The sequence below is a fragment of the Perca flavescens genome, chromosome 15 (genome assembly GCF_004354835.1).
Source record: "Perca flavescens isolate YP-PL-M2 chromosome 15, PFLA_1.0, whole genome shotgun sequence".
Lineage (NCBI taxonomy): Eukaryota > Metazoa > Chordata > Actinopteri > Perciformes > Percidae > Perca > Perca flavescens.
This window is the reverse complement of record NC_041345.1, coordinates 27043182-27054590: the sequence shown is the minus strand read 5'-3', so window position 1 is coordinate 27054590 and position 11409 is coordinate 27043182. Positions and strand designations below refer to the sequence as shown.

Here is an 11409-nt window from a genome sequence, read left to right as displayed (position 1 = left end):
CTAGCTGTCTGGATTTACCCTGAGATCTGAGGAGCAGCATAGTCCTCATAAATCCACCGGAGGTTAGAATGCCAACACAAAGAAAGAGGAAGGGGACGGACATCCGGCCAAAAAGAGGGACATCCAATCACAGAAATGAAAACGTCATTGATATAGACTAAGGCATAGATAGTAGTCTCTCTCTCAGGTGATTGTATCCTACTTCTGGCTCAGTGGAACAATCATGATGTCTTTGGCTAAACTGACTTACCTTCTCCCAAGCTTCTGTCAACAGTGGTGCACTAACTTTACCCATACAGTCCTCTACACCGTTTATTAACAGATTCACAGAAACGGCTCAAAACATGTACTGTGTGTGTGTGTGCGTGTGTGCGTGTGTGTGTGTGTGTTTTGTATTTGTAACATTTTCTGAAGGCTACAGTAACCAATTTATCATGATCAGGGTCTGTATCAGCGAACGTTGTTCCTGGGTTGTATTTTAGTTCTCCATGCAACTCCATAAAAAGAAAAGAAAAGAAAAAAAAAAGTCATGCAGTTGTCGGCTCTTGCGTGACAACGTGGCGGTTGGCAGCCAATAAGAATTGATGGTACTTTTTTTATCGGTTAGAAGCCCGTGTAGGGCGTCGCTCATTGGGCAGCTGAACAACAAGGCCCGCCTCCTCCAGCCAGTTATTTAAAAAGGGCCGGAGTGCCAACGCGGACTGCTCTGTTCTGTTCTCACACTGGCGAGGGAGGAGGAGAAACTGGTGAGTTCATTAGTCTCTTTCTTCTATCATAGTAATAATATTAATATAGTATTATATTATATATATCAGGAAAAAAAGCCTGGCTAACGGTGTAGTTTGAACATGAGGGACAGTGTGTGTTTTAATGCCATGCCATGCTTGCTCTCTGCCATCAATGTAACACTGGATGGACTACTGATTGTATCAATAGTTATCGATTTGATAGGAGAAGAAGTTTGCGGAGCTCATAGAAATATATATACTGTCAATATATATGTATATACTATATATATGTGTGGATCTGAGCTCAGTTTAACCCTATGATGACACCCTCTTACACCGTTGTATCTCACTTTATTGGGTGGAGAAACAATTGGGTCGACCTCAGAGACTAAAGAGCAGGGTTATATTAGATTATACATTATGAATAAAGAGCTTATATTAGTTTATACATTATGAATAAAGAGCTTATATTAGTTTATACATTATGAATAAAGAGCTTATATTAGTTTATACATTATGAATAAAGAGCTTCTATTAGTTTTTACATTATGATTAAAGAGCAGGGTTATATTAGTTTATACATTATGAATAAAGAGCTTATATTAGTTTATACATTATGAATAAAGAGCTTCTATTAGTTTTTACATTATGATTAAAGAGCAGGGTTATATTAGTTTATACATTATGAATAAAGAGCTTATATTAGTTTATACATTATGAATAAAGAGCTTATATTAGTTTATACATTATGAATAAAGAGCTACTATTAGTTTTTACATTATGATTAAAGAGCAGGGTTATATTAGTGTATACATTATGAATAAAGAGCTTATATTAGTTTATACATTATGAATAAAGAGCTTATATTAGTTTATACATTATGATTAAAGAGCAGGGTTATATTAGTGTATACATTATGAATAAAGAGCTTATATTAGTTTTTACATTATGAATAAAGAACCTATATTAGTTTATACATTATGATTAAAGAGAAGGGTTATATTAGTTTATACATTATGAATAAAGAGCTTATATTAGTTTATACATTATGAATAAAGAGCTACTATTAGTTTTTACATTATGATTAAAGAGCAGGGTTATATTAGTGTATACATTATGAATAAAGAGCTTATATTAGTTTATACATTATGAATAAAGAGCTTATATTAGTTTATACATTATGAATAAAGAGCTTATATTAGTTTATACATTATGAATAAAGAGCTTATATTAGTTTATACATTATGAATAAAAGCAGGCTTCTATTAGTTTTACATTATGATTAAAGAGCAGGGTTATATTAGTTTATACATTATGAATAAAGAGCTTATATTAGTTTATACATTATGAATAAAGAGCTTCTATTAGTTTTTACATTATGATTAAAGAGCAGGGTTATATTAGTTTATACATTATGAATAAAGAGCTTATATTAGTTTATACATTATGAATAAAGAGCTTATATTAGTTTATACATTATGAATAAAGAGCTACTATTAGTTTTTACATTATGATTAAAGAGCAGGGTTATATTAGTGTATACATTATGAATAAAGAGCTTATATTAGTTTATACATTATGAATAAAGAGCTTATATTAGTTTATACATTATGATTAAAGAGCAGGGTTATATTAGTGTATACATTATGAATAAAGAGCTTATATTAGTTTTTACATTATGAATAAAGAACCTATATTAGTTTATACATTATGATTAAAGAGAAGGGTTATATTAGTTTATACATTATGAATAAAGAGCTTATATTAGTTTATACATTATGAATAAAGAGCTTATATTAGTTTATACATTATGAATAAAGAGCTACTATTAGTTTATACATTATGAATAAAAAGAGGGTTATATTAGTTTATACATTATGAATAAAGAGCTTATATTAGTTTATACATTATGAATAAAGAGCTTATATTAGTTTATACATTATGAATAAAAGAGCTTATATTAGTTTATACATTATGAATAAAAAGGGTTATATTAGTGTATACATTATGAATAAAGAGCTTATATTAGTTTATACATTATGAATAAAGAGCTTCTATTAGTTTATACATTATGATTAAAGAGCAGGGTTATATTAGTGTATACATTATAAATAAAGAGCTTATATTAGTTTATACATTATGAATAAAGAGCTTGTATTAGTTTATACATTATGAATAAAGAGCTTATATTAGTTTATACATTATGAATGAAAAACCTATTAGTTTTTACATTATGAATAAAGAACCTATATTAGTTTATACATTATGATTAAAGAGAAGGGTTATATTAGTTTATACATTATGAATAAAGAGCTTATATTAGTTTATACATTATGATTAAAGAGCAGGGTTATATTAGTTTATACATTATGATTAAAGAGCTTATATTAGTTTATACATTATGATTAAAGAGCAGGGTTATATTAGTTTATACATTATGATTAAAGAGCAGGGTTATATTAGTTAATACATTATGAATAAAGAGTTTATATTAGTTTATACATTATGATTAAAGAGCAGGGTTATATTAGTTTATACATTATGATTAAAGAGCAGGGTTATATTAGTTAATACATTATGAATAAAGAGTTTATATTAGTTTATACATTATGATTAAAGAGCTTATATTAGTGGTGGATTGTGATCTGTCAGCACCGTAGATTCATGATATTTAATTTATTTTTACATCATCATCTTTTATGCTTTAAGCATAATTCATTGGTGGCCAGTAATTAAAACTGCTGTCTGTCACACACACACACACACACACACACACACACACACACACACACATACACACATACATACACACGCACAAACACACACACACAGTCCACCATGCTGCTGAAGTCCATAGTGCCCCTATGCTTCCTGGCTGCGGCTGTCTTGGCTGTCCCCGCCCAGGAGAAACGTGTCCATCACCATGGTGATCTGAGCGAGCGTCCCCATGACGACGCTCACGGCTTCCAGTATGACCACGAGGCCTTCCTCGGGAAGGAGGAGGCCAAGACCTTCGACCAGCTGACCCCCGACGAGAGCAAGGACAAGCTAGCGTAGGTTCCACTGTCCTCTGTCTGTCCCACTGTCCTCTGTCTGTCCTCTACTCTCCTCTGTCTGTCCCACTGGCGGATGATTTCAGTTCTCCACGTGTCCACACAGGAAGATCGTGGAGCGCATCGACAAGGACCGGGACGGCTACGTCAGCCACGCAGAACTGCACTCGTGGATCCGACACCGGCAGCGGCGGTACATCCAGGAGAACGTGGACAAACACTGGAAGGACTACGACAAAGACCAGGACGGGAAGATAGCCTGGGACGAGTACAAAAACACCACCTACGGCTACTACCTGGGTAATCAACCTCCGTCCTGACTCTTCCTTCTCCCTTCTTCCCTTCTTCCTTTACCACTTCCCACTTTTTTTCTTCTTCTTATGGTGCGTTCTTTTTGTCTTGTAATCGCGACTAGTAGCTCGAGTGTGACGTCACATCCATGTCGAAAAGCGAATAACCGCGGGTTGTTGCGTTCTTTTTGTCACACAATACTACGAGTCGGAGAAAAGATGGATTTTTGTAACATTTTTAGTAACATTTAGGATTCTATTCACCCAGTTATTGACATATTACACAAATATATTTCACAGTTTGATACATGTTGCTACTGCTCTGCTTTCTGCTCAAGACTCGGCTTAAAGCCATTGTTGTCATATAGCAACCGAGCGTCTCTAGCCAATTTCAGCTGCACAAGCTCCAAAATAACTAATCAGGCGGTATTTAACTCCTAATAAGACTGTAGCAGTATACAGTGCTATGTGTACGACTTCTTCATTTGGTTACAACAAAGACAAAAGTGCTTAAAATTGTAGAAAACCACAATGTTTACTACGTGTGATCCACGACGTAGCCATCTTTGAAAGTGAACTCCGGGTCCTCTGAGTTCAGACGACTTGATGAGTCGTATATATATACGACCTCGGGGGAGCGTTCTTTTTGCTACTTCCGGTTCATAACTCCGGAAAACAACTCGTAAATTGACTTCGGTGGACAAAAAGAACACACCATAAACCTTACTAATTATTGAGCAGAAAACATGGGCCCTGCTCTACTCAGCTAGTGTTCTAGAAGGCCGAACATCCAAAGTAACGAGCAACTCCAGCCGTAGCAGATAAATGACAAATAAGGTTCTACCACAGCCCTCCTCTACAGAACACAGTCCATCTGTCCCTCGGTACAGGTTTGTGTGCTGGACAGACACACACATGGGGGAGGCAGGCTACACACAGACAAATAAATATGCACACTGACGGCACTTGAGTAACAACGTTTGACAAAATAATCTCAATCTCAAAAGGTGCACTTACTTGCTTTTCTGGGGCCTTATGCCGCAGATGGAAGTGGCCCGTTGGTGTCTTGAGTTGAGATTATTGACCTCAGATCAGGAATGAGCTGTCAGACTCAGTTGTCATCTGAAGGTCCGTTGATCAGCTGTTCTGGTGCTCTTAAACACTAGTGCACGATCTTCACAGCAGACGGAATGTGCTCACTGAATCTTCCATTATTCTGAGTGTATCCGTTTCGACAGAAATACTTCAGGAAACACTGTCGGTGTGGAGCACCGAAATGAAAACCCCAAGCTTTGTTTTCAGGCGAAGAGTTCGATGACGTCGACGACAAGGCGACCTATAAGTCCATGCTGACGCGGGACGAGAGACGCTTCAGGACGGCGGACCGAGACGGCGACAGGATCGCCACACGCGAGGAGTTCACTGCCTTCCTTCACCCGGAGGAGTATGACTACATGAGAGACGTGGTGGTGCAGGTAGACTCCGCTCTCTACTGTTTCATCAGGGTTCTTACCCCTGGGGGTGGGGGTGGGAGTGGGGGAGCTGTGTGGCTTGGTTTACCTTTGGGTTCGAGCTCAGCACAGGTTTAGCTTCTAGCCTGACAGCCATCATACTGTTGATCTAGCAGTGATATAGTCTTAATGCTCCGTTACCTTGGAAATAAAGGACTGGATCACTACATGAAATAACGGAGAACTAAATCTAAATCAATGTCCTTTAGGAAACTGTGGAAGACATCGATAAGAACGGCGATGGCAAGATCAACATAGATGAATACATCGGTAGGTTTTTCTCTCCGACCAACGTCCCCCTTCATTCCTAACCTGGGAGCCATCTGTTTTATAATCCGTCCTATATGTCCTATAATCTGTCCTATATGTTCTATAATCTGTTCTATATGTCCTATATGTCCTATAATGTGTTATATAATGTGTCCTATAATCTGTCCTTTAATGTGTCCTATAATCTGTCCTATATGTCCTATCATGTGTCCTATAATGTGTCCTATGATGCGTCCTATGTGTCCTAAAATATGTCCTATAATGTGTCCTATAATGTGTCCTATAATGTGTCCTATAATGTGTCCTAAAATGTGTGTCCTATTATGTGTTCTATGATGTGTCCTAAAATATGTCCTATAATGTGTCCTATAATGTGTCCTATGATGTGTCCTATAATGTGTCCTAAAATGTGTGTCCTATTATGTGTTCTATGATGTGTCCTAAAATATGTCCTATAATGTGTCCTATGCTGTGTGCTATAATGTGTCCTATAATATTTCCTATAATGTGTGTCCTGTGATGTGTGTCCTATGCTGTGTCCTACAATATTTCCCATAATGTGTCCTATGATGTGTGTCCTGCTGCTGCTCCACAGGCGACATGTTCACCCCCGAGGATGGGGAGAGCGAGCCTGACTGGGTCCACACAGAGAGGAAACATTTTTCCGAGTTCAGAGATACCAACAAGGTAAAAGCTGGATCCACCACGGTTTGTTTCCAGAACTTTAGGGTTAGGGCTGGGGTAGGGTTGTGCAGTCTGTTCTTCCACTGTGTACCTGTGTTAGCTTCCCATGTTGGTTGGGGGGGGGGGTTAGGGTTAGGGTATGGTTGTGTCCGTGCAGTCTGTTCTTCCACTGTGTTGCTGTGTCGTACAGGACGGTTACATGGATGCAGCCGAGGTGGCCAACTGGGTTCTGCCTGGAGAGGTGGACCATGCTGACAACGAAGCCAAACACTTGATCCACGAGACCGACACCGACAAGGTAGACCTGCCTGGCACTCACACACACACACACACACACACACACACACACACACACACACACACACACACACACACACACACCAAACCACACTTCCAGGGTGACGTCCTGTTTGACCTTTATGTCCACTGGGCTCCAGGCCGAGAACTGGGACTGCCAGGACATTCGGTCCACTTTATTTATCAACCATGTACCATTGTTAGAACGTGACAGTGCAGGTGTAAACAGGGAGTTCTGTGATAACTCTCCTCGATGGTGCATTCAGAGATGCTCCAACATCTAACACACATTGAAGTATATAAACTTAAAGGATGGGGCTGGTTATATTCTTTATTTTTCTGATTAAGTCAGCAAATCCCATACACCGAGCCAAAGCATCCTACTAACACGTGTTATGTAGAGCTGCGAAGATGAATCGATTAGTTGTCAACTGTTTCGCTAATCATTCATTTAAAAAAAACAAAAAAAAAAAAAAAAAAAAAAAACAGTCAGACTTGTTAAATGTGAATATTTTTCTACTTTCACCGTTTTCTGACTTGTTAGAAACCAAACAACCGATCCATTCATCCATAAAATAATCCACACATTAATTTGTGATGACAATAATCGGTATAGCTGCAGCTCTGACTGTGTGTGCATTCAAAGTCTGATACGTGCGCTGTTCTTCTTCCTGTTTGACCAAGGCGGGTAAGCGAGCATCCGGAAAGCGTACCTCCTATGGGGAGATTCTGAAGCTAACAAGCCATTCCCTTGACTCCCATTAATTTTGCTGTCACTTGGACAGCGAATAACTTTACATCTGAAGTGTTTAAAGACGTGGACGCATACAGTCAAGGGAGGAGCCCATAGAGAGTCCATGAAAAGCATCGGAACAAAATATTTCAGCAACTTTTTGATGGATTGGAAATACTTTGGTATGTGGCAAGTGAATTCCCACCAACAACTAGGATATTTTAAGAAAAGTATATGTTGTTAAATGAAGTAGGGGGTAACGAGGTATACCTACGTATATTCACAAAATGACAAAATAATTCATCAGAATACTTACCAAAAGATGCTCCTGCTCCTACACTCATAGACAGCTCCTAATCACGCTCTCTCCGTCTCTGTAAGATTGGGAATCTACTTCGTCAAGCTTAGTTGGAGGCTGCGCAGTAACACTCAGCCATAACCTGGACTAATGACAGACAGGCAGGCAGGCAGGCAGGCAGACAGGCTATCAGGAATATTAGCAGACAGATAATTAATGTGTAATTGTGGGTTAATTCTTCTGTGTGTGTCTGTGTGTCTTGCTTTCTCTCCTCCTGTTTGTCATCACCTCACGATTCCTCCTTCTCTGTCTTCCAATCACAAACCAATCAACCAATGGGATGTCCCGATCAAACCACAGGACCAGAAAATCACCAAGCAGGAGATTCTGGCCAACTGGAACATGTTTGTGGGTAGCCAGGCCACCAATTACGGCGAAGACCTAACCCGGAGACATGATGAACTCTGATCACAAGCTCGCACGCTATGAAGAATATGGTTACCGGGGGTTACGGTGTGGGGGGGGGGGTGTGTTCAGTGAAGTAAGGTTCTCACTCTGGATTACACACACACACACACGCGCTCACATACTGTGTATGTGAATACAGAGGACACTGATGGTCACGCACACACACTTTTCTTTCTATGTTTTATTTACATGTCCATGTGATTTATTTTTGATTTTTTTCATACTGAGATGCATATCCTCATAGATGACATATAGCTGTTATATAGCCCAGTGAAAACTACGTATCTCCGAAATGACAAACTAATGTCCAACGTGCACTGGCGTCCAGCTGAAAGTAAAGCTTTTTCTCTGAGGTCAACATGCTCTCAACACACGCCGATGCATTTGTTCTTCCAAAGTAAAGAGCAGAGACAAAAGGGCTGTGTCACTGAATTGATGGGCTTTGACTATTAAAGTCTTGTTTTTTTTTTCTATAAGTGCAGTTATGTTTTTGTAGTTCTAATCCATGAAATGAAGTCTGTGTATCTCTCTCTACATGCGGGGTGGGGGGGCTGTTCTGTTTCTAAGATATTACATTTGGTTTGAAGGTGTTACATCTGCTAAAGCAGAGACAGGGCTAATAACATTAGGGTTGGGTACCGTTTGGATTTTTTACGATTCCGATGCCGAACCGGTACTTTTAAAAACGATTCCGAAACCGATTCTTGAAAAACTGAATGACAGCAAACAAAGGCTCTTTTGTAGAGTTTATTTTAAATTGTAAATTTAACAATATATTAACGTTTTAAAGTACTTAAATATATAATAAGTAAAACTAAGTCACCTAACACACAACTACAGTAATTTAACAATAAATAACAGTTACACTATTAAAGGTCCCATGGCATGAAAATGTCACTTCATGAGTTTTTTTTAACATTAATATGAGTTCCCCCCCAAGCCTGCCTATGGTCCCCCAGTGGCTAGAAATGGCGATAGGTGTAAACCGAGCCCTGGGTATCCTGCTCTGCCTTTGAGAAAATGAAAGCTCAGATGGGCCAATCAGGAATCTTCCCTTTATGATGTCATAAGGGGAAAGGTTACCTCCCCTTTCTCTGCTTTGCCCGCCCAGAGAATTTGGCCCGCCCAAGAGAGAGAGACATCATGGCTTTCAAACGAGCAAAGTGGCAGTTGGTCAAGGCCACACCCCCACCCTCCACCTTTGAGATTTGGCAGGGAGTCTCCATACAGCTCCTCCATTACTTCAGCTGATGTTGTTCTCACTCTGGTGCTTCTTCCTAAAGTTGTGTTTGACAAATTACCTTAAACCAACTGGGTACAGAAAGTGTTGGTCCAGGTCTGCCGTGGGGTTCTGGATCTGTAGTGCACCGTACTGGACGGAAACGTGGAGGCAACATTGACCCAATAGCAGTTATTGGCCCTAAATGGGTTGATCGACAACAGCGTAGGAAAAACACATACATACACATACATATATAATACACACACACACACACACACACACACATATATATTATATATATATATATATATATATACAGTGAGGAAAATAAGTATTTGAACACCCTGCTATTTTGCAAGTTCTCCCACTTGGAAATCATGGAGGGGTCTGAAATTGTCATCGTAGGTGCATGTCCACTGTGAGAGACATAATCTAAAAAATAAAAAATCCAGAAATCACAATGTATGATTTTGTAACTATTTATTTGTATGATACAGCTGCAAATAAGTATTTGAACACCTGAGAAAATCAATGTTAATATTTGGTACAGTAGCCTTTGTTTTCAAGTACAGAGGTCAAACGTTTCCTGTAGTTTTTCACCAGCTTTGCACACACTGCAGGAGGGATTTTGGCCCACTCCTCCACACAGATCTTCTCTAGATCAGTCAGGTTTCTGGGCTGTCGCTGAGAAACACAGAGTTTGAGCTCCCTCCAAAGATTCTCTATTGGGTTTAGGTCTGGAGACTGGCTAGGCCACGCCAGAACCTTCATATGCTTCTTACAGAGCTACTCCTTGGTTATCCTGGCTGTGTGCTTCGGCTCATTGTCATGTTGGAAGACCCAGCCTCGACCCATCTTCAATGCTCTAACTGAGGGAAGGAGGTTGTTCCCCAAAATCTCGCAATACATGGCCCCGGTCATCCTCTCCTTAATACAGTGCAGTCGCCCTGTCCCATGTGCAGAAAAACACCCCCAAAGCATGATGCTACCACCCCCATGCTTCACAGTAGGGATGGTGTTCTTGGGATGGTACTCATCATTCTTCTTCCTCCAAACACAGTTAGTGGAATTATGACCAAAAAGTTCTATTTTGGTCTCATCTGACCACATGACTTTCTCCCATGACTCCTCTGGATCATCCAAATGGTCTTTGAGGGTCAGAATTCTAGCTGATAGACAGGTGTTCAAATACTTATTTGCAGCTGTATCATACAAATAAATAGTTAAAAAATCATATATTGTGATTTCTGGATTATTTTTTTTTAGATTATGTCTCTCACAGTGGACATGCACCTACGATGACAATTTCAGACCCCTCCATGATTTCCAAGTGGGAGAACTTGCAAAATAGCAGGGTGTTCAAATACTTATTTTCCTCACTGTATGTATGTGTATGTATATATATATATATATATATATATATATATATATATATATAAACACATTGTTCTAATTATTTATGTATTTTCTGTTTGCAAGTTGTCATTTCAAGTCCACGAGACATTGTAGTAAGTATAGTCTCGCTTTGCTAGACCTTCCTCCTCCACAGCTCTGCGGAGGAGGGTCTGGCTAGTCCACACAGCATTTAGGGAATGGAGAAAAACGTGCTCTGGTTTATTGGCATTTCTTCAAACCAATCACAATCATTTTGGGCGGGGCCGGACGGAGCCACGGTGCCTCTGCATAATAGCCTCGGGAAGGATCTTATTTTGGTGGGACATGTGTACACTCTGTGTGAGCTCTCCTCAGAGCTTCCTGAAAAGCCCAGTCTGCTCTGACTGGTCAGCTGGCCCACTCAGCTGTGATTGGTCAACCAAATTGAAACAAGCCACTGGGCGGGCCGCGCTTGCTCAGA

General features: G+C 39.4%; 1 protein-coding gene across 1 annotated transcript; it reads left to right on the top strand.

Moving 5' to 3' along the window:
* Positions 1–681: 681 nt before the first annotated feature.
* On the top strand, positions 682–8805 carry rcn3 (reticulocalbin 3, EF-hand calcium binding domain). Its single transcript, XM_028599286.1, has 8 exons — positions 682–746; positions 3561–3781; positions 3888–4081; positions 5374–5546; positions 5792–5852; positions 6448–6539; positions 6727–6834; positions 8225–8805. Exons 2-8 carry the CDS (start codon positions 3567–3569, stop codon positions 8330–8332), a joined length of 951 nt encoding a protein of 316 aa, XP_028455087.1. The 5' UTR covers positions 682–746; positions 3561–3566; the 3' UTR covers positions 8333–8805.
* The last annotated feature ends 2604 nt before the right edge of the window (positions 8806–11409 follow it).

What these genes read in the sequence shown, in the direction of transcription:
- rcn3 (XM_028599286.1), top strand. Translation starts at nt 3,567, where the DNA reads ATGCTGCTGAAGTCCATAGTGCCCCTATGCTTCCTGGCTGCGGCTGTC. An exon ending in CACCTACGGCTACTACCTGG is followed by an intron (nt 4,082 to 5,373) that starts GTAATCAACCTC and finishes CTTTGTTTTCAG; the next exon opens with GCGAAGAGTTCGATGACGTC. An exon ending in TGAGAGACGTGGTGGTGCAG is followed by an intron (nt 5,547 to 5,791) that starts GTAGACTCCGCT and finishes AATGTCCTTTAG; the next exon opens with GAAACTGTGGAAGACATCGA.